Source organism: Lissotriton helveticus, chromosome 1_1 (genome assembly GCF_964261635.1).
Source record: "Lissotriton helveticus chromosome 1_1, aLisHel1.1, whole genome shotgun sequence".
NCBI classification, from domain to species: Eukaryota; Metazoa; Chordata; class Amphibia; order Caudata; family Salamandridae; genus Lissotriton; species Lissotriton helveticus.
The window spans coordinates 678,029,375-678,053,952 of record NC_136057.1 but is presented as its reverse complement, the minus strand read 5'-3'; the positions used below and the strand labels follow the sequence as shown (position 1 = coordinate 678,053,952).

General features: G+C 45.4%; 1 protein-coding gene across 2 annotated transcripts in view; it reads left to right on the top strand.

Moving 5' to 3' along the window:
* Positions 1 to 2,633: 2,633 nt before the first annotated feature.
* Positions 2,634 to 24,578, top strand: part of SUV39H2 (SUV39H2 histone lysine methyltransferase) — a 341,600-nt gene continuing 319,655 nt past the window's right edge. The window contains exon 1 of one of the 2 annotated variants that reach the window (XM_078655014.1): positions 2,634 to 2,751. In XM_078655014.1, the coding sequence (XP_078511140.1) occupies positions 2,733 to 2,751 (19 nt within the window). In that variant the 5' untranslated portion in view covers positions 2,634 to 2,732. Of the gene's footprint in view, positions 2,752 to 2,868; positions 3,169 to 24,578 lie in introns of those variants that run through there. The other variant, XM_078655023.1, reaches the window with a different exon arrangement.

Here is a 24,578-nt window from a genome sequence, read left to right as displayed (position 1 = left end):
CACTCCTTCAAGATAAAGCTTCACTAGTTAAGAGAGCACATGGCTGGCTGACAGTACAAACTTATAACAAACTTACTCCACAGGCGTATCTGTTGACCAGTTTCACCAAAACAACAAAAGAATCATTTTTAAAACTACGACTGGGAGTATTACCAGCAGCTGGCCACATGGCCCCATGGCTGCGCCCAATAATACCTGCAAGATGCTGCCTGTGCGGTACGCACGAGGAAAACATTACACACCTCATTACCATCTGCAAAGAGCTGCAGCAAGACCGCAAGAACCTACTGAGACCACTATTTATAAAAAAAGGAATCAGGTCTTGTAGAGAAGCAACCTTGACTTGCTTCAGCAGAGGGGACGTGCAAATGGCCTGCCGACTGGTAAAATACCTCAGAGTGGTAGAATCAAGGCTCAAAACAACGAAAGACGACACGGATACCGAGACCACTCCCTCAACATCGTCAGTTCTTAAACATCAGGCCGGCCTTGAGATTTAAACTGACCCGTAATATTGAAGCACCATCTCCAAGAGTTATGAACACTTGGGGAGAGTGCTAGACTGTTCTTCAAAAGGAAAAAGGGGGGAATGGAGTTGACAGAATACCCCGCCCGATGGGAGCAAGACCCAGGACAGATATACGAATTCCTTATTAAAGAAACACATGTGCATCTCGTGGAGGACAGACATTCCCCCACTTCCAACTTTTTATTATGTCTTTTTAATTGTTTTTTAACTGCCTTTTCTTTCTTTTTTTTTTTTTATAACCTGTTCTCTTTTTATTGCCAATGGCTACTTGTAATGGTTTTCATTAACTGTACAATAAAGCTCTTCTTCTTCTGCTCCTAGGAACGGCACCAACCCCCACCGACCACGCTCGCAACCTGGGATTCATCCTCGACTCTTCCCTCTCCATGGCCAAACAAGTCAACGCCATCTCCTCCTCCTGCTACAACACCCTCCGCACTCTCCGCAGGATCTACAAGTGGATCCCGACCGAAACCAGAAAAACTGTGACACAGGCCCTCGTCAGCAGTAGACTGGACTACGGCAACGCACTCTACGCAGGAATCCCAGCCAAACACCTACGACGGCTACAACGCATCCAAAACGCCTCCGCCCGACTCATCGCAAACGTCCCCCGCCACATCACCCCCCATCTGAGAGAGCTCCACTGGCTCCCCGTCAACAAGAGGATCACCTTCAAACTCCTCACCCACGCACACAAAGCACTCCACAACGCCGGACCAGCCTACCTGAACAGCAGACTCAACTTCTACACTCCCACCCGCCAGCTCCGCTCCGCCAGCCTCGCTCTCGCCACCGTTCCCCGCATCCAACGAACCACCTCCGGCGGCAGATCCTTCTCCTACCTCGCCGCCAAGACCTGGAACACCCTACCCACCTACCTGCGAGAGACCCAAGACCTACTCGCCTTCAGAAGACTCCTCAAGACCTGGCTCTTCGAGCAGTAGCAGCACCCCACAGCGCCTTGAAACCCTTACGGGTAAGTAGCGTGCTTTACAAATTTGGTTGATTGATTGATTGATTGATTGACTACGTAAGTTAAATATGTGGCATTATGTTTTTAACATAATTTGATTTCTTTCTATATTGTTTTTATTTTTGTTCTACTCTTTTTGTTTTATTTGATGAATTTGAACTTTGTGATAAGAAATAAGATGTGTAGTGTCTTCTCTATCTTCATTAAATAAGGTTCTGTAGAACTTGGAATGTTATACCTTCTAATGTTCCCTAGAAATCAGTTACTCGCTGGTAGCTGATGGATGGGGTGTCTGTTTAATAAACCTCCTTGATAATCATTACCTGTACATGTATTATTGAGGAACTTTTCACTGGCCTCCATGGATGCACCATATTTACAATACGACACTCAATGGTGCAAGGATTGACAGATGCGTCTGAAATTCTGACGCATCTTCTGGCCCAAAAGTGACGCATTGCTGGAGTTGCTCATGAAAGTGACGCAACTCCAGAAATGTGCCTCAACAGATTGGTGAGTCCCATTCAAAAAGCCCTCCGTCATTCCTTACGCCTGGTTTGGGCAGGCGTAAGGATTTTGACGCAGTGAAGATGTAGAGTGATGCAGTGAAATGTTGTAAGTTTCACTGCGTCAGTTTTTCCATGGCTTTTTTGTGTGGGAATGCCCACGCTACATACATTATACCTGACGCAGGTATAATGTGGTGCAGGGCTTTACAAGGTGACGCAGCGCCCTAGATGTGTCACGTTGTAAATTGGCCGCAACATGGCGCATTGTTTACGCAGCCGCTGCGTCACAAAAAGTGACGTAACGGTACTGCAAATGTGTCGGAAGGGGCTTGTAAATCTGCCCCAAAAAATTCATTGGTGTAATAATGAATTACGTTTGTTCACGAGTAGGAAAATACGAAAAATTAGCTAGTCGTTATATGCAACGTCTTCTGTCGTAATTTTGATTCATGTTACGGTTTGAGCAGTGACCATCTCATGACGAGTTTGGGAAATAAATATGCCCGGTAATGCAGACACTATATTAAACCTATTTATTTTCGCCTACCACGGTAAACTCCTCTTGTCTCCAATTGAAGGTGCGGACACCGAGTCACACACATACAAATAACGCGGTGCAGTGCGTGAGGCCAGGGTGCAAACTATAATGGGACGCGGGCTGTGCACCTCCTTCAGTGGGCGGAGATTGTGATGCAATAGTAGTAACGGACTCTGCAAGATGGCTGAGAAATTAAGAGGTGAGGCTTGTTTGTTTTAGCATATCTCTGCTGCGCTTGCGCTTCGGAGGTCTGTAGTTGCTCCCTTCTAGAAACGACGCGCGCTTCTTTGCATGTGTGTTTGTTTGTTCGAGCTTCGAAGACCTCTCTGCCTGCACCCGGTACCATGCAGCGCCCAGTACGAGTGCGCCTGCTGAGCGGCACCTGGCAAACTCCACCTATAGACTTCCTACAAACCAGTTGGGTTTCGACCGGTTCTCTTACATAGTGATTGGATCTATAAGTGATGTCACAAAAAAATACACTGGACGGAAGGTGCGGGGAAGGGTGGGTCTTGACTTTCACTCCTGTGTCCTGCGTTGTCCGGAATGGAATGATTAACGTGTTTAAAAATGTAGGAGCACCTGTTGCCTAGTTAAAACAAACCCATGGAGACAGGTGAGAATCAATCCTCATGAGGCATTTGTTATTTGCTTTGTTTGCCGCGTGATGTCAGAGCTGCGAGGTAAATGTGTGTCTTTGCGTGGAACAAACGAGGTTTGATCTATATGGAAGGTCGGTTAAAAAAAGTAAATTCGGGAAACGTTATTATCGTCTTTCTTGGGAAATTAAAACGTTAAAAATGAAGTTTCATAAATTTAAACACCCCCTCCCGCCCCCCCCCCCAATAACTTCACATGTGTCCGTATCTCCTATGAATTATTATATATAATACATAATATAGTGCTGGTAGCGCCCAGTGAAATCATTGTTGTTGCCTTCCCCTCCGAAAATGGACTCCTCTATGGATTCCCTCACCACCACGCTCCTCCAGGTCCCGTCGTCTCTCTAAAATACATTAATTATGGTTTATAGCGCTACTACCAGTGTCGGAGCACTTTACTTCACACACATTATACAGGGCCAATGAATCATGCACGTGTGAATCAGTATATAGGAAATTGTGCATAAAACCATGAGGATTACAAGGTGTAGGAGTCGCATGTCATTAATACTAGTAGGCAGTGTATTCTAATAATGTTTGGTCTGGGGAATCAAACTCATGATTTAAAATTTACTACGGTGGCTGGTGTTGACTTTACTAATAAGGTTCTATTTCTACTCGAATTAACTCTTTTTAGCAACATTAAGATAATGAGAGACTAGGGAAAACATAACATTCCAAACTATCCCATGCAGCGCTTCGATGTCCGTTCGTAATAGACTGTGCTATATTATGGTTGTAACTTATGAACTGCAAGTATCAAAAGAATCCCTGTCAAAAAGAGTAACTCACAAAGCTACCCACATAAAAAACAGTTCAATGATATGCATGGCACGCGTACTTTGCAGCAGGCAAATTAGCCCCTCTGCGCTACTTTATCATGAGTGGAAACTGCCACTAGACGAAAGATTTCTGTACAGCAGCAACATTAATCATCAGTTATCTTGAAATTTTTATTGCTACATGAAACCTGTTGGAAACACAAGGAACTCTGCATGTGCTTTTTAGGTTTTGCCTGCACAGCGCCTGTGAAATATATTGTAGTTAATATATCTTAAAAAGAGACTTACATCCTGCCTTCCTTTTATTGGTGTGTGTGCTTGTCACTTTACGTTTTCTCCTTTTCATTGGTTGTAGGCGTTCTGTCTCCTGTGTCTTTCTCCTGTGACCCAAGTACTCATTCTCATACGCCGCTTGTCGCTTTGATGGGTGGAACTGCTTTAATTTGCTGGCTACACACACACATACAGCATTTGTTTTTAGAATATGGCAACTGTAAGATAGGGCTGCAAATACTGGAGACCTATTGCCATCAAGTGTCTGTGGGCAAACACATGTTTACTATGTAATTAATCTGATGCGCTCAGGCCCACCCATCTGGCTGTTGCGATGCAGCCTGGAGACTACTTCCAGCTCCTTGTTTATGGGTTTTTTCCAGGTTGATCACATTACGTGTAGCGATCCACACTAGTGCTGTGTCACTCAGCGGTGCTAGGAGCGTAAACTGTGGAACTCTGGCGTATTTATTAATTCTGAAACCCGTACCTCAGCATCCTGCGTAGGGCTTTTTAGGCAAAGGTGAGGTGTAGCTATACAGTGAAACTGCTTATGCAGGTGATGGATAGAACTGCGCTCCTCTTCCAACTTCTATTATAATCTGCGACCCTGATGCCAGGGGTTGCCCATAACTGGGGCATCAGTGATTAGTCCTTCACTTGTCTTATTTTTAGGTCTTGTGAGCCAATGCGCATGCAATGTCTCCGAGACTTAAGTAAGGGCCTTTCAAAAATGTACCCAAAGGCTGTTCCAGGCGGATTACCTACAGTGCATGTGTGCAGGCGCGTGCACATGGAATGCAGCCGGCATCAGACTTCAAACACTTCAAAGGGATTTGATATCGTGTCCTCGGCCAGTCTGCTCCAGCGACCCCCGGCCCTGCCTCTACGTCGTGAGCTCACACCCGGAATCTCCGTCATGAAAGGCTTCCTTCTCCTGCTCTTCTTGACTATTCTTTGAAGTGTGACTTTTACCTTCAGGCCTGTACACAGCCCTTTCTTATTACCCCTTGAGGTTGGGCGGCCGGAAGTCTCAAATCTTCTTCCAAGGCTTGTTAATTATATTTGTTTACATGTGCGGCTGCGCCTCAATGTAATTAGTGGCACACTGTTCACAAACGTATGTTGTTCACAGATCATGGTGTTAAAATGTAGGCCTCCAATCTCCTGGCCGTGGCCTCCCTGACTCTGTCAGTACTGTAACTGGAGGCTGCAGCTGACAAAGCTTTTGAAACATTTTGGGCACTGAATATAGGCGAGTGGGCCACGGTGTTCTCGCTTTAGCGGTGTTTCTAAAGCATTCTGTGGCAAGCACCCCTTCAACGTTTCCGTCATGGCAGTTCTCAGCCGTCACTTTCAACCATTCTATTAAGAGTATAAATTAAAAAAATATGCATCGCGCCAACAGGCAACACGGGTTACATTAACTGGTCCCGGTCGGGTACGTGTCTGCATTACCCCTCTCATTAATAACTTAAACCCCCCCTCATTCTTTGATGCTACAGTTAAATTCCAGAATATTGAGACAGAAAGGCCCGGACAGCATCGCAATATTTGTATGTGCACACATTAAATGTATGGCCCAGCAATTTTTATATTTCACCATTTAAGTGGGCACCTTATTTCCAAAAGACAGTCCCGTTCCAACACGGTCACCACTGTTCTTTGTTTTTTTCTGGTTCGTCCGAAGCATCTGGATAAGTTACAACAGGGCTGTGAAGATCTCATGCTTCACATATGCACCAAGATTGTCTGCGATCATTACTAGCCTGGTACTGGCTAACTGGATGCTCCTCTTCCAGCGACTGTGAGGAAACAGCCCCCAAGACTGCAGCTCGCTATTGGAGGTCACTGCATCTAGCTTCTTTCAGTCCAGCCTCTAAAAAATCTGTGTGTAATGGTTCTCTGCTCCTAAAGCGTGCCTACATGTTTTGGTAAAAATGTCTGATATGACAAAGAAACCCTGCAGCATGTTGAACTACTCGCCGAAAAAGCCCTTTGACGCCTCATCAATGGTAGTAACCACTATATAAATGCAATTAGTTACATGGGCCACACCCGTTTTAAAGACCCCCACCCACCCCAGTTTTTTTTTTATTTGCACTTAAAACCCTTCCTCACCCTGCATCTCTGACTGCCCATAGTACTCTTGGCCTTCTAATTCACAAGAGCTTATGATTTCCGTAGTGTTTTTATCTATCTATTTCCCTCAGTCTATCTATCTATCGCCCTCCCTCTATCTATCTATTGCCCTCAGTCTATCTATCTATTGCCCTCAGTCTATCTATCTATCTTTCTATCTATCGCCCTCCCTCTATCTATCGCCCTACCTCTATCTGTCTATCGCCATCACTCTATCTATCTATTGCATCACCACAGCATCACTCAGCACCATCACTCAGGGGCACCACAACATCACTCAGCGCCACCACAGCATCAATCTGTGCAACCATTTAACAACAACTGGTTCAAATATATTCTTTCAATGTTTCAAGCTTTGTTACAAATGTCACAAAAAGATGTTGATATGTCACTTCTTTTCTTGGATTTTGTCACAATAAAATACACTGAACATAATCTTCACAAAAGTTATTTACAAAAGTTTAAGCTGTTGCCATTATAAATTACAATAACTTTTATTTAAGTATTATTAAAAAAAATTAAAAGCCATTATTTGTAATATCAATACATCTAAATCACGTAAATACAACACATATTGCAGTACAAATGCTATAGGTGTCACATTTGCGAAAGTTAAAACTATTGGCATTGTAAATGACAAAGCTAATAATTTTGCTATTTTCAAAACCAACACATAAATACAAAATTTGTCATTTACAATACCAATAGCTCAAACTTTCCTAAAGCGAGACCTATTGCATTGCAAATGCTTGTTCTAGTTGCCAGCTGCATGCACTGCAGTCATAGCTACTCTTCTGCTTTGATTCATACATCTCGGGCCAGTGCTTAGTTATTTTCTGGTTAGTCATGATGTCTTAATTGTTGCTTAACGTAATGAGTTTCCCCAGGTTATGCGATCTTCATTTTCTGAAGTGATGCTCCCTTCAAGAACTTAATCTTGCTTGCTTCGGTGTACTGGAGTCCTACAAAGCTGGTAGCCCACTCTGACATTTCTAATCACCTGTCAATAAACTACATTTCAATTTTGTACTGAGCACTTGCACTGTATCAGTAGCAAATTATATTTTTTCCAGTACTCTTACAGGTTTTCAGATCTGATCCGTTTCGCACTTTTTGCAGAAAAAAGTTATTAATAATCATGTAGGTGAAACCTAATGAATTTGCCAGTGCTTGTTAAACTTGTGCAATTTCTTAACAGGTCATTTCCAGGTGGGCTGCACCAGTGGCACCGCCCTAGTGTCAAGCCTGAGTATTATAAAACTAGTGCAAATACTTCTGTGTTAATATTTATTACAGAACAGTTAGTCGCAGTTGTTGTTCAAAATATTAACGCTTTGCTAGATCCCGAGCTGATATTAATCCGGCGAAATGGCACATCATAACCTGGACAATTTAAGAGCCTAAGGCCACTTTATCAGGAAAAGTAAGCAGCTGAAACTTGTATATACTTCAACATATGTTAACATTGCCTCACTTCACTAATAGTGTTCAAACCAGGGATCTCCTCACTCTTCTGTAGTGAGAGCTATTTCTGATCTGTGAAAATCGTGAGCCTCTGAAGGCTAAGCAACTCGCGCATTGTTATTGGACACCTCCAAGCCCAGCTTCATTGACTTAATGGCTAATGTCCATACAGGTAGATGCTATGGTTTGGAAAAAAAATACTTTGACTAGGGGTAGTAAGACAGGGCTGCTGTGTTTGTTAGCGAGATGTATGAATGTTTGCATGGGATGTATGTGCAAGTGACAGAGCCTGTCTAGTATGTACTTTTGGCACAGGACATACCTTTTTTCGTAATGTGGCACCGTTACATATATAACACATAGAAATTTAAAGCGCAAAAAAAAGTTCCACAATATTTTTCAAAAAATGGTAACATTTTCTGCACTTTTAATTTCTCCCAATTAAATAAATGATTTTTGTTCAGCCCTACATATGGCACACTGTCTACAGGCCATTAGAAGCAAGAGGCCTACTGTTGTAAATGGCACACTTTGAAATTTGGAGAAAAATAATATGAAGAGTTAACTTAATCATTAAAGTACCTTTTCATTTTATTTTTCTCCCATTTTAAAAGGACTCAGGAACATCATTTTGTTCTCACACTCAAATATGGATTTGACAAGTACTTTTATTTAAGAATTAAATACTTCAGTTCTTCACCTCTGTGCCCTGGGTCATACATCTGACTCCAGCACTGCTCATTATCAGGCTCTGCTATCTGCAGCCTTATGATGATGATGATAATGTAAAATAAATACAGTCTTTCCTTAACATTAAATGGAAAATGTGACTGTGCTTATTTAACAAGGAATTCAAGGCTGGGAGCTACTGGTTGAAGACACCTGGTTCAAACAAACTCCACCCCACCCTAAAGCATCCCCCCAACAAACCATCCAAACCTTTCTCTCCATCCCCCTATCATTTATTTCACCTTTAATTTGCAGATGCCTCAAATATTTCTCCCCTGTACTCCCTCTGCCAAGGTCTGCCCTGCCCATGCCTAAACCCTCCCGTCCATTTTCATGATCCGTATGCTTTTCTGCCCCCCCGGAAAATCCCTGAACAGGTGTTTTTCCTGTCAGCCCTCAATTTCCCCCCACCTTCTAAAGCTATTGGGTGTCAGTGCTGTTGCCCTAACAGCCTCCATTAATACCCACCAAACAGGCTGACAACTTATTTGCCAAGCTATTTCTTAATTTCAACCCCTTTTGTCTATAAAGCATGAGTTCCTGATTTTTAATATCTCCATGTTCTACCACCTGTATTTCCCTGCCCTGGCAAATGTGATGCATTTCTAGATTGACCATACACCTGGCTCTGTCCACTGGGCTATATTTCATTGCCACACTCCAAACCCTCCTTTGTCACAAAAGCTATGGAAATCATAGTTCCCTGACCACATATGTCCAATTATATTCTAGCTGTTCTTAATTTCTTTCAACAGCCCTAACCAAATAACTACACCAAATCATTTTTCCCCAGATAGATCAACAGATCACCGGGTCAAGGCCTAGCACTCGCTAGGCAAAATAACCATGGCAGTAATTGTCTCATACCCCATCTACCTCACCATTCTGTTGTTAATTTCGTTGATTTAAATCCTTCACAAAAGGACCAGGCTCCTCTTGCTTTCTGCTTTTTTAACAAAAGAATGGGCAACAATTCATAATGGGTACTGCTGCACAACCTGCAATCAAAGAGGAAACATGGTGAAACAATATTCTCATTACAACCCTTCAATGTCCCCGATATAACACCAACAGGCAGACGTTCTACCCAACATCATGACTTCCTTCATTGAGTAACCAAATCTGTTAACTTCAAATGCCACACCAATCTTAAAGAAATGGGTACCAAACTCCATTAGGCCCTCTCTCCTACAGATCAACACTTTTCTAATTACTGCCAGCAGTTATGAAGCTATTAACTTGTTCCCATCTGCATGGCAAAAACCCAACATTACCTGGCTCCCCCTACCTCTTTGAACTTCAACCAAGCCTCAACTGGGCACACACTGCCTTGCATCCTGTGTTTACGGGAACAGAACAGGGGGACCCTACTCACTAAGGAACCAGGTTAAGTATTTATAAAGGAAAACAGTGGTTCCTGTGGACTAATAAAATCAATATTCAGGGGTGTGGAATTTATTAAAATATCTACTTGTCCATGGGGCAAGTTGCTTCTTAAATCTACTTGTCCTGTAACAAAATCCACTTGTCCCTTTGGTGCCATGTGGTTCGGCGACGGATTGTTGCAGCAATCTCATTGTATGGGAGCTCTTGTATAGCCTATCTGATTGTGCCAGGGCTCATGCAGTGGTGGTCTTTGAATGCTAGCAATCCCTTTGTGTTGCCGTGTTTCTGCATATCTGCATGCTGGGACTGGGGGTAGTGGTGAGCGGTGGTTCCAGGGTTGGAATGCTCTTTGGGTCTGTGCAGATCTACTGACTTGCATGTTTTAGGGGTTTTCAAAAAACTCTTCTCTAATCTTTTCCCATGCTGAGAAGTGTTGGAGATTTGCTCCTGACAGTGACGGACGTAGATCTTCTTCCAGAGTTGGGAGAAGAGTGGTTGATGGGAGGGTGGCCTTGCAAACACTCAGGTTTTCGCATGAGCAAATCTACACATGCATATTTGCTCATGATAAACTGCAGTTCACGGATATTTTCCGGGAGTGCATTTCCTGCCCTACTTCTGTAGATTCTTGTGAATTCACGAAAGCCATATTGCTGCACTTAATGCAAGGACATATACCAGGGGTGCACTTTTGAGACTTTCTTTAGTATAGCGCCACTAGTTTGGTCTGGCGTTGACTACAAACTTTTGTCTTCGTTAAAATTCTCTCCCCCTCTCTCTTTGTTCAGTGGCAGTAACTGGTGTGGCAGTGTGTGCTTTTTTTAGACCAATTTTTTTTGTGCTTTTGCCAATGTTTGTTATAATGGTGAGGGCCCGGCAGCTCTCACATCAAGAAGGCTTTACAGAAACCATGGCAAAACAAGTCACATAATGGCAAAACTAGAGGGCTAATTTAAGACCTACTGGCTTTGCCAATGCTTGTTTATTTTTATGTTTCTCATGAAACTGGTTACACTGATATTCCAATATGAGTTTTTTTGCGAAATACTAGCATGCATCAACACATTTTACTAAATGATGCTGCAAAGAAACGGTACCTGAAATTTCACAGTAGTTTAGCAAAATATTTTTTTTTCCTACTTTCATTTTTGTAGGAACATTTTATATTGAAAGTAAAGAGTCATTAATCTTGCTCTCAAGCTTCTGCAAATATTTGCATCTAATCAGAGAGCATTCTGGGTGCATTATGCATAGCCTCATATTACTAAACTTTGAAACCGTGAGTACACATTTTTGTACTGTAACCACTGTCAGTAGTGCAGTCAGAACTTACATTTACTTAGAGCGCTCACCCTAATAAAGGATTTCTATTGATGAACCATAAACACAAGTTTGAACAGCATTAACATAGGCACACAAATAATAACTTTACTTCAGGCAGTGACCTTCCCTGGCCCTTAATGTGCTACTACAAACTGGCATCCAAAGGGTTTGTGCTGCAGGGGGTTGGGCCTACTTGTCCCAAGGACAAAATACACATTAAAACTTGTTGCGCTTGACCCCAAACAATATGTCCTGGGCGTCGGGCTATAGGAATTCCACATCCCTGCAATATTGAAAATAGTGTGCGAAATCGCAATATGAGGGACTGGGTTGAGGTCGGAGGAGGAAGAAACCACATATACCGATGTTCCAGTATTTGACAGTTATATCTTTATATTTCAAACATAAAAAGGAATAAGTACATAGGAAAGATACAAAAAAACATGTGCGTTGTGTCCCAAGTGAGCGCAGGAACCTATAACAATAGTGAAAGTTGTGACAGTTTTCTTAAGGTTTTTAAATTTCAAAACAAGTCGACCATTAATAAGTATGCACAGTGTGAACAACAGCCCTATACAATGATATGCGCTGTGTAATGGTTCGCTTTCTTTTTGTGTCGAAGACGTTTCGACCCTCTATTAGTTGTGGGGTCTCATCAGGACCTAGAGATGTAAGGACATCTAGGGAGAAAAGGATAAAATAAGGATAAGGCCCATTTACTGGCACCAATGCGACAAATATGAGACGGTAGGGTAGGAGTAAAAATTACCTCGCAGTTCAATTGCGCAGACGTGCAAAAGGTGTGTGCCACACGTGGTGAAAGAAAGAGAGACATACTCACAATGGGACCCAGCCGGGTGCTGATTGTGATTAAAAGAAAACGAATAATCAGATTGGGATAATAATAATACTGAAGCTTATAAATCGCATCAGCTACCCCAAACAGGGGTGTGCCGGCGCTGAAGCAGCTGGTAATTTGCGCCCAGAAACGAGCTCCGGTATAACCCATATTAGTCTGCCCTAAAGAGCCACGTCTTCAAGGCCTTTCTAAAACAGGTTTCTGACTTAGCCTGCCGCAGGGACCTTTGTTGGGCATTCCACAGCAAAGCTGTTCTGACTGTGAATGTTCTACTGCCCAGGCGTGTTTTCGCAAAGCGTGGGGTGCGCAGCAGATTATAAGAATTTGATTGCAGCGCATGATTTTGCTTTTAGAGACAGTCTTTCCTTCAGATAACCAGGGCATTTTCCATTAAGGACCCAATACTATTCTGGGTATAGATTACACAGTCACCCATTTCTGCTGTATCGGTGACCAGTGCAACTCTGGCACTGCTGTCAAACTCTCCATGCTGGCTGGACTCGCTGCCCTCCTGCCCCTGCTGAAGCTCCTTTGAAGGATCCTGATGACTTCTTGGCACTTTGAGATGAGACTAGGGCGGGGTTGGTTTGGGAGGATAGCTACTCAGTCTGGTGCCTTGGATGTGAAGTACACTTCTGTTCTCCTGTTTGTGGCCTGAAATGTTTCGACTGTTAACAGTTTCATATTTTTCATTATTTGTAGTTATTCAAATGGACCTTATCTGAAATAAACCAAACTTCCTGACCCTTACACCTTGCTCTCAGAACCAGGACATGTCGGATGAAGGCGGGCGAGGTTTCCACCCTTCTCTGGTCACTCATTGAATCAGAGCAGGGTCTGCTGTCCATTGAAGCAGCAATCTGTACTCCTCACTGCTGTCCAGTGATCTCTGCTCCTCTTCCTTCCCTGATTGATTGGTGCCCCAGCCCCACCTGCACTTGCTTGACTGCAGTGCCTTGCTTTGAGTTGCACTTGTACTAATGTTTGCAGCACATGTGATGCTTTACATGCAGTCTGAAACAACTGCTTGCTTTCTCCAAAATATTTTTTGTAATAAAGACTTTATCAATGTAAAAAAAAAAAAAAGCCCAATAGGCCAAAGTCAAGGCCTTAAATTTAATTATTTTCTCCACTGGGAGCCAACGGTGCTCCTGCAGATGCGGAGAGACATGGTGTCGGGATGGTATATGACAGACCAGTCTCGCAGCTGCATTCTGTATCATCTGAAGGCGGCAAATGGCATATTTGCGAAGGCCCAGATATAGGCCATTTGCGTAATCTAGCCTAGATGTAACTGTGGCATGTACTACTGATTTGCGACAGTCTTCCGGTAGGAAATGTAAAACTTTCTGGAGATTTTTTAATTTACTAAAGCAAGTTGCAGAGACCTGCTGTATTTGGGCTGAAAAAGAGGTCTGCCTCCCATCTCGCCCCTAAATTTTGGATGCCTGTGGCGGGGGATGATGGTGGACCCTGTCTGGTGGCCACATAAAGCTGGATCTGGCACTGGGCCCTTGCCGAAGAACAAGACCTCTGTCTTCCCAGCATTAAGTTTGAATTTATTTGAGTTAATCCACAGTGCTATATCACGCATGCAGCCTTTGAAGTTCTTGAAGGCATCTACCGTCTGCTCCCTAAACGGAAAAACCAACTGGGTGTCATCAGCGTAGGAAATCGCCTTCACACCCCAGTTGGCAATCTGGGAAAACAGTGGAGCTAGGTAGAGATTGAATAGTAATGGGCTCAGCGTTGAGCCCTGGGGGACACCACACCATAGCTGTTTTGGTTTAGATTCAAAAGGTTGAAGGACAACTCTGAGTACGACCGCTCAGATAGGATGTCAGCCAGGTCAGTACTTTCCCACCAAAGCCCCCACCCCTTGTAGTCTCTGGACCAGAATGGTGTGGTCGATAGTGTCGAATGCCGCGGACAGACCCAGGAGCACCAGCAATGCTGATGCCCCTGAATCCAACGACCATCTAACCGACTCTGCTACTTCAAGGAGAGCGGTCTCTGTGCTGAATCCCGCCCGGAAACCAGATTGTGTGTCGTGCAAAGCGCCATTCTGCTAAAAAAAAATGAGGTCAGTTGGCGCTGGACCAGCTTCTACAGCATTTTTCCTGGAGTGGGAAGCAGAGAGATAGGTCTGAGGTTACTAAGGTCTCCCGGATCCCCATTTGGTTTCTTTCTCAGGGGGAGAAGTGTCTCATGTTTCCAATTTTCAGGAAAGATGCACGAGTCCAGAGAGATGTTGCATATGTGAATTAGCCCGTCCATCAGGAAGCGGGATAACCTATTCCACAGTTTGGGAGGGCAAGGATCATCTGGGGCGCCTGAACGACATTTTTCTATTTCAGGGCCCTTGTTTCATGGCACCAGTGGTCCGTTTCTTACATGGCTCTGTGTTCCTGGCACGGAAAGTCGTGTACAGAACTGACGTCAGCGCGCATGGGTGGCGCCTAAGTAGTCTCCGTGATGTCATCTTGGCACATATGACACCAGCGACTGACGCGGAGCCGCACAATGCCACCTTCTGACACGCAGGGGTACTGCTGATGAAAAACTTACCGGATCCAGTCTGACGCCTGGGTATATTTTAAGGTAAGGAATCTATCACTAAACAATGTCTCCTACAGATATATAATTACACAAGTAGTAACTTGTGCAATACTTCTCCAGGAAACATGGGATATTAATCCAATCTTTAAACCTGATTTCCTGACCTTTTGCGAAAACACAATCCCTTCTCCCGCAGGGCATCCATCAGGTGGACTCCTGATATGGTTAAGAATAGATCTGTTCCCCGTAGCGAGATCTGTTCCCATCTCCTATAGTAAATACAATTGATGATTTGATGGGACAGTTTAACCGGAAAGCTATATAAATTGTAGCGGGGGCATGGCCAACCATCATGGCTGATGGGACGTGATTCCGACCGGCTCCGTCCCAGGCCCCGCGGACTATCTAACAAAGGGAACGCATAACAGCACATATTCCCGTCTGGAAGGAGCAGGAGGTGTCGGGATGTTGGAAGACAGTTTTGAACCCCCGGGCGCAGTCAGAATGCCGGTGTAGGAGTCTGTATGCGAGGCGACTGAATCGCCGCAACACTCCACAAAATGGTGGACTCAGACGGTGGTTGTGCAAGGCGATGTAGCCCACCTTATCCCCAGCCGGACAGAAGCACCAGGCCTTGCCCCCTCCCTGAGGTAAGCAACGCTGCTTTCACTCAGGGTGAGCTACGGACAATACCGTTAGGTGCCTCTGACTAAGGCGAGATCCCCCCCCCTGCAACGGGCGATGACCCCGGGACTGTCAGCCTGAGTGAAGAGAAGTCTGCGCCGCATAGTCAGCTGCTTTGTGGCGGGAGATGTCCGGTCCCCCGATGGGCAGCAGGCTCCTTCAATTTGAACTGTGTCTTGAAGAGGGGAGCTCTGCGCCCAAACCCCCCATTGAGCCTGCCTGACCCGAAGATGGTGCTGGCTCTATGAAGACTGAAGCCATCTGGCACCTGAAACAGATGTCGCGGGGGGAGGCCCTTATGCAGCCATGTTCCCTGATGTGGAGGGCAGCGGGCCCCCTCGCATTGTACTGTGCCTTGAAGAGAGAGGGCTTGGCGCCTGACCCACCCAATGAGTCTGCCTAACCCTAAGATGGCGCTGGTTGTTTGAAGACAGAAGCCACTAGAAGCTGAAGCCGATGACGTAAAGGGGGGTAAGGCCCTTGTGCTGACAAGATCTCTGATGTGGCGGGTGTTGACTCCCTCCTCGGCCACCCCGGTGCCAAGGGACCTCCTCTGCAAAAGAGAAAGAAGGCAGGGCTCTGAGGTCTTGGGTGAGGTCTGTGGGGTCCTGACTTAAGACCCCAGTGAGAAGTCAGGTCTCCAGGAGAGAAAAGCTTGTGATCATGTACTTGCCCCTCCGCGGGCGGTATTCACAGTGGTCAAGTGTTGGTCTGCGGGTGAGTGGCCCGAGCTGACTGGACGCCCTGCCCCCACATCCCAACCAAAAGACCACCACCACCACCACCACCACCACCACCTCCCATTACTTCGCTCTGCCTGGCGCAGGGGCAGTTAGGGAAGGAGAGACGCATTCAAGTGCCAATATGGCTCTCACTCTGGAAGATTTGCTGGCATCCCTCTGGGAATTCAGGAAGGAGCTGCGCGAGGACATCAAGACGGACATGGATGCTTCCTTTGATGTGTTCAGGACAGAGATGAAGGTGAAGCTGGTGGCCTTACAGGCCGATGTAGATTCGGTAGGAACGTGCACCCTTTACCTGGAAGCGAAATGCCAAGAGCTGGAGGATCGCATAAGGCCTCTGGAAGAGAGCGCAGTGGGGCTACATGACCAGCTATGAGCGGCTGCGCTCAAATGTGAGGATTTCAAAAAACGCTCCCTACGGGCCAATATCGGGGTCAGAGGCCTGGAATAAGGCTGCGAGAGTCCTGACCTGGAGGCGTTTATTGGTAGGTCTAATTTCCACTGACCTCGGAGATGGGGGCCCAGAGGTGAAACTGGAGCGAGTGCATAGAGTATGGCCGAGGCTGCCCGGAAACGACAGGAGGCCAAGAGACGTTCTAGCAAAATTCAGCTCCTTTAAAACGAAAGAATCCGTTCTTCAAAAGGCGAGAAATATGGACAAGGTAACCTTCAAGAATGTCTCAAGCTCACTCTTCCAGGATGTAACCCAGGCCACTATAGCACAATGACTGCAGTTCTGCCCGATAACAGAAGCCCCGTGAGATCGTCAAAGTATCGCTGAACCTACCCCTTCGGCATTGCATTTCAATTGGTTTATTAGCATCTCCACTGCACAGAGATGGAGGAAGCGGCGGTCCTCCTGGGAATCAGACTCCCCTCCCCAACACGAGCGACAACATGGGAAATGATAAAGGGAACCATCCGAAGGAGCGACGGGTTTGCGGCCCATGGCGCACTACCGGACGAGGGGGCAAAAAAGCACCAGACTGAAGGTGGGAGTGCTTGGAGACTCTGGCTTGATCTTCTGCAGCATAGGCGCCCCGGTCTAAACTCCGGTTGGACCAGAAAGGGGAGATGCTGCAGAGAGAACAATGGGGGAGTAACCCCATTACCGACCCATTGGATGCCTAGTCTCCTATCCCGACAGATACTCAGCGTCTCTGGGATCTTGTAAAACTGAGATTTCTGGGTAATTGAGACTGTCACATTAGTAACCACGAAAGTGCCCTAGCAAAGAGCGGATGTGGGCTCACCCCTGGAGTTCTTCATAGTGAGGCATTCCTCTGGGATGGAAGACACCACAACTCACAGTTCATGTTTCTTTGGTTTTTATATTTCGTATCATGGTGCCCATGCAATCGATCACTCTAGCAGGGCCGCAGAGTGGGGGTGCTGGGGAGGGGGAAGATGTACAACGGGTGGAGGGGCTGGTGTGGGATCTGCGGGGGGCACGCACAAAATGTTAGATGGCGGTTAATTGCCTATCCTGGAACGTATGGGGTCTTAACTCCCCTAATAAGATGCAGAGTTTGTAGAAATTCTTGACCGACCACCAAATTCTGATAGCTGCCCTGCAGGAAACCCATTCAAAGAAAACCGATGAGATGTGATTAAACCCCAAACGATACCCGCAGATCTTCCGCTCCTCTGCCCACTCAAAACAAAATAGAGTGGCTCTTCTCTTCCACTCCTTAACCCCCTTCAGTCACCAAGCTACTAAAACAGATTTATCAGGGCATTATTTGATGGTCTGGGGGGAGTTTAGGGGTAGAGCATGCACCATTGCTTCGATTTATGCACCTAACACAGGGCAACTGGACTTTCTAGTGTCATTTTTAACCACTCTCGAGGGGTTTGCAATGGGAGACATCCTACTGCTGGGGGACTTCAACTTAATTTGGGACCCGGTCCTGGACACCACTCACCCGCACAGGGCTACAGAAGGGACATTCAGTAGGGCTTTAAAGCCCCTCTTCAGCGTTTAGGTCTAATAGATGCTTGGAGGGCAGCTCACCCGGAGGACTACTCGTCGTCTTCTCTTTTTTTTTTTTCTCTCACTCCCACAGAACCTACTCTGGAACAGACAACATCTTCCTCAGTCAATCCCTTCTGTACACGGTCTCGGATACAAAGTTCCATACAATCTGCCTCTCAGACCATGCCCTCCTGGAGGTAGTACTAAATTGGCCAGCCCCATGCTCGAAACACAAGAAATGGTATTTCCCCAATTTCCTTAGCAGGAACAGACTCCTCGAGGACGAACTCAGGAAAGCAATCACAGAATACTTCAAGACCAATGATCCGGCCCTTACATCTCGTGCTAATAATTGGGACGCCTTCAAAGCGGTTATCAGGGGCAAGTGCATAGAGCTAACCACTACGCTCAGAAATCAGCAGAGGGGGGGGAGAACTCCAAGTGGCAGAAAAAACACACCAAGAGAGCCCATCGATTCAAACCCACCGCAAAGTCACCTCCCTAAAGGGGAAATTAAAGGCTATATACACTAACAGGGCAGAGAAATCTATTCTTCTTGACCGGGGCTACGACAGTGGCAACAAAATAGGCACCCTACTGGCGCGGCAACTAAGCAAGAAAAAGAATATATCAAACAAACAGTGCATTATGCAGACGTATCCCCTCTCAACGAGGAGGGTAAAGCTAACACCTTTGGGAATTTTTCTCACAACATTTATGCTACCGATTCGTTGGAGGTCGATGCCCAGAAAGTTTACCTGGGGACTACCAATCTGTCTCAGGTCCCAGCCCATACCAATGAGGAACTTAGTCACCCCTTCACCGGGGAAGAGGTCCAGAAGGCGATAAACGCCTGGACACTACAGAAGGCCCCTGACCCAGGCGGGAAACAACCATTACAACAGTCATTACAACGCACTACCTTTACAACACAGTCATTACAACATCCTTTACATTGCATGCCACTACAACGCGTGCCACTACAACGCATGCCACTACAGCGCATTATAAGGTAAGTAATGGGAAATAGTAATTTTTACCCCTACACTATCCAACACTTACCCTAATGTTGCACTCACTGGAGTGGGAATAATAATTTTCACCCCTACACTATCCAACATCTACCCTACTGCTGCACTCACTGGAGTGGGCATAGTAATTTTTACCCCTACACTATCCAACACTTGCACTACTGTTGCCCTAAAAGTATTATGCGTTGTAATGGTATGCGTTGCAATGGAATGCGTTGTTAGTGTAGTTTCTAAAAATGCATTGTGATGGCATGCGTTGTAATGGATGTTGCGTTGTTAAAACTGCGTTGTAAAAGTTTGCGTTGTAACGTGTTCTATTCATATTCCATGGGGGAGACATTGGTCATCGTTATACCTAAACCATGGAAGGACCCTAAAGCTTGTTCCTCATGCAGGCCCATTGCACTCCTGAACCTGGACGCAAAATTATACTCTAGAATACTGGCCACTCGCCGGGAAAATCTCCTTCCAGCTCTGATTGATCCTGATCAGTCGGGTTTATTAAGGGAAGGCAGACGAACGATAATCTGCGGAGAATAGCTCACATAATTGAGAAAGTACAGAAGAAGGGTCGACTGGCCTTTTCTCCTGCGAACACAGACGATTTGGCTTCAGTGAAGCATTTATTGGTATGGTGCGAGCCAACTATCACTCTCCCAGATCTCAAATCCTCGTAAACAGGGTGACCTCCGAATCCTTTGCACTCTTGCGGGGAACAAGGCAGGGTTGCCCTCTGTCCCCGTGCTCTTTGCTCTTAGCATTGAACCACTGGCGGGGCGGATCAGGGCAAACCCAAATATAAGAGGTGTTGCGTTTGGCTCTGATAACCACAAGATCACTCTTTACGGATGACGCCCTGCTTCCCATCAAGAACCCGCTGAACTCTCTGCCGGCCAAACAAGAGGAGCTTGATCGCTTTGAACTAGTCTCTGGCTTCAGAGTAAATCTCTCAAAGTCTTTCTTGCTCAACTTAACTCTGTCAGGAGAGGTGATGGAAAGGATAAAGGAGAACTCCCCTTTCTAGTGTACAGGCAAAGACATAACAAATCTAAAGGTCAAGCTCACCCAAAAGATTAATGACTTTTATAAGGCTAACTACCCGCCCTTGCTGCAAAAGATTAAAGCAGACCTGAATAGATGGAAAGCGGCCTATACCTCCTGGATAGAGAGAATGAATGCAATTAAAACACATGTCCTTCCCAGGTTACTTTACCTCTTTCAGGGACTTCCGGTTCAGGTGGACAGGGTCCTTTTTGCAAAACTAAAAACGATGATCACTAAATTAATTTGGCAGGGACAAAGAGCCAGACTCTCCTTTCGAGTGTTAACCAGATCGCGAGCAGAGGGTGGCTTAGCCCTCCCAGACTTCCAGAGATATTACACGGCTGCCCAGCTCCGGTTGTTGATGGAATGGTCCCTCAGAGAGTCCGAAAATCATTGGTTCCATATGGACCGTCAAATAACAGGCAAAACCATCTGGTATCTTCCATGGTTAAAGCAACATAGGCCCCCAAACGCTTACCTCAGCACCCCCACAGCCACCACCCTGCGGGTCTGGGACCTGATTACATAAACATTATCCCTGACAATCTTGCCATCTCCCTACATCCCCATCCACTTCGACCCGGAGTTTTCCCCGGCGATGCGGGAGGGGCCATTTAGACATTTGAGAATAGGAGGCTGTCTTACGATCTCTCACCTGTACAGCGGAGGGGAACCCCTGACTTTTTCAGAATGCGCCTAAACATTCCATCTGCAGCACACAGAGAACTTCCATTACACACAGCTTAAACATTGGGAGCAGCAGCCCCAGGTGCGGCTGGTCACTACCAAGGAACGGCTCCCAATTGAAAAGTTTGCACAAGCGGGGGCTTCTTCCAAGGGGACTATCTCTTTTCTGTACTCCCTCATTAGGGCACAGCCCATGGTCTACTCTGAGACACAGGTCTTTCTGGGACTCTACCCTCTCTAGGCCACTGGAAGAAAAACAATGGAGCCGCTGTATATTGACATTGCTAAGCAAAACCGCTCTATGCATTTGAGAGAGGTTCACTATAAAATTATGTACGACTGGTACTTACACCCCCAGAAATTGCATAAAATAGTCCCTAACACTATGGACAGGTGCTGGAGGGGGTGTGTGCTCTTGGGGGACTTCCGACACATTTTGTGGGACTTCCCCTCTATTCAGCCTTTCTGGAAGGAGATTCTCTCACAGATTAAACTGATTTTAGGGTACCCCATTCCGGACACAATAGACCATACTCTCCTGGGGATTCGAGATCCGACTCTGAAGCGGCAAACATACGTAGACCGTTCCATCATGTGGTTGTGCCTGTGAGCTGCTAAGTTGGCTATTGTGGCGGCCTGGAAGAGGGCGGAGGCTCCTTCCCTCACGCAGTGGCACGCCAAATTGTGGCGAGCGTTAGCGCTGGAGTGATTGACTGATAATGCAAGGGTTCAAGAAAGGGGTTCGAGTATATTTTGTCCCCGCTAGTGGAATATGTATCCCCAGACTGTGAGCACTTCACCTCTTTCATATTTAATTGGAGGGGAAATGCTTTAGGCTACCTTTCGATGAGAGAGAGAGAGACAGAGACGACCCTAGCCTTCAAGGCCATCCGACCACTCAGCCCGCTCTGGAACACATTCACCATGATACATTAGTTTGGTTCACTCTTTGTTCTGCATTCACTTTTTTTCTTTTTCTTTATCTTTGGTGCGTTCCCAGCTTAGGGCTTACAGTTGAGGAAGAAGGCACAAGTACATCTTGGCAAAGGTCCCATATCAGGGAAATTTGAGTAATCATTGCTATAAACGATACTTAAGGTGTAGATTGGGGCACTCTGGTTCGAATACTTTTGGGGTCGAGACCTGGTTACCAAGCTGTGTGTATCTGAGAGATACCTGTAATTCTTGGCCTGAATGCTGTACTTGATTCGACTACAATATGTTCTCTGTATTGGTTTAAACTTAATAAAACGTTTTTGAAATAAAAATTGTAGTGGGGGACACGAATACTCGAATTCCACCAATCGCAGGGTGTAATGTCTTTGAAGCCAACCATATGGCAGCTATAAAAATGCCTCGGACCGCTCTATACGATTGTAAGAAGATATCAAACGTTGGAGTACAAATCACAGATCTAATTATTAACCATGGCATAAAAATTGTAAATGGAAACCAGAATCTGATTGCCCCACACGTCTAACTTTAAAAGAGGCTTAAGTACCTCAGGAGTTGATTATATACTGGTAGACAATGATATATGGCCAGATCTATACAATATGAAGGTAGTCCTGGGACCTGATTGCAACCACCTAGCTTTAAGTGCAACCTTTTCAATGGTCCCATTCAGAAATGTAAAATTGGGACCAGTCATAACTAGGATTCCAATAGCTACGACAAACAAATTCAGAAATGTAAAATGGGCAGCTTTCGCAACAAACGTAATGAACATGACACTTTTATATAACCTATTTGTGCAAAAACTCTCACAGGTCGACCTTACGAATATTTGTAATGTCAACTTTGTCTCCATCGTTGTGGTGCTGTAAGTGGCTAGGAGAGCTGAATAAACTGAAAGGCTTTAGGAGATGGGATGACATAGGCATCTCCACTGTAGGAGACGTGATAGCAAGAGGGGAATTAAAAACCTTTAAGACGCTCAGAGCAGAATTTGGCCTACACACCACCCAGTATTACAAATACTTACAACTGAAGCATGCATGGAGAACACAAAACACTACACTTGCAGATATCCCAGAATATACACCACTGGAGGGTAGACTACTGCAGGAACAGATGCAGGGTGGGGCTATTTCCCTGACGTACAAGACTCTAACCAACAATATGCTGGGTGACCTACAAGCCCTACGAGATAGATGGGAGGCGGATGTGGGAGACATGGAGGATTTAGACTGGGAACTCGCCCTCATGCACCCCCGTGAGGTGGCTATTAAGTCACGGCTCCGCCTCATACAATTTAAAATACTCCACAGATCCTACTTTGACAGGGTGAGACTCTTTAAAATGGTTAGGATACCAGACACAACATGCCTTAGATGCCGTCGACACACAGGTGATTTCTTCCATACAATTTGGGGGTGTGAAATAATCCAAGAATACTGGGAGGCGGTGTTCCTGGAACTGGAGAATGTACTGGAGGTGGCCTTACCCACGTGACCCTAGATTGGCATTGTTGGGTATGATCACAGAAGTGGACCTACCCCGCCCCTTGACTATCTTTCTAGTACTGGCCTTAGTGGTGGCGAAAAGAGATATCGCACGATGCTGGGGAGCGCCCGAAAAACCGGGTATGGAAGAATGGCGGAGGGGATTGGATCTGTACATGGCCGCGGAGAGAGTCACTTATCGTGCAAGGGGCTGCCCCAAAAAATTCAGAAGAATATGGGCTAAATGGAGACAATAACATGGACTAGATTGAGACCGTGTGGACTAGTAAACAGTGGTTGGGGAATGCCTGGACGGGATGGTATGCACAGTGGGGACTCATAAGCCCTGTACGAGTGCTTTAATACCTGTTCTTGTGTGCGGGATGGTCGGGTGGACACATCGGGAGGGGGAGGGGACCAAGGGGTAGGGGGAGGGAGAGAGGGGTTGGTGGGTGGCTGTTCCGAGGATTCTGTTGGGTTTCTTGTTCTTTATTTATTTATTTTTTATTTTTTTCCGCTCTTGCTAGTTTCAAAGCAAAATCTGCAACTGCAGGGTATGACATAATGTGATTAAAAAGAAAAGTTGCGTTACTGGCGGATAGGGCGGAATGTTGACACCCTACCGTCTGCCTATCTTTTTCTGTAGAGGTGATATCCCTGATGCAACAATAAAAAGAAATGTATAAAAAAAAAAAAAACTTTGTCTCCATCGTTGCGAACTTATGGATCTATTTTTTTTTATGTTTGAAAGCTTTATTGAGATAAAATTGTCAATACAATAAGGTGACACCAGCGAAATGAAAAACAAAGGTTCATTCATGGGAGAAAATAGAACATAGTCATCTGGTGGCACAACGAAAAAATCAAAGCATTTTGTAAAGATTTTAGAGGGGATGAGGAGGGGGGAGGGAAGGGGAAAAGAAATAATATTAATACAGTTAAGAATGAAATGGAAATAAACAAACAAGTTAATTATTGGCAATAAAGTACAGTAAATGCACAAATATGTAGAAAAATATGTGAAATACGAACCTTATCAAATATAAAGTGAAGAAAAGGAACTTCATTAGTGAAAGCTAAAATACATAAAAGCTACGAGCAGGAGTACAACTGTTCAAGGAGGTTTAAAATTATCACAAGAGAGCGGATTGTATGACTTTTTTGTGAGCTGATCTAAATGTAGGGTAAGAGGTAACCAATATAGCTCAACATTGCGAGAAGGCTTGCAGCTGGACGCAA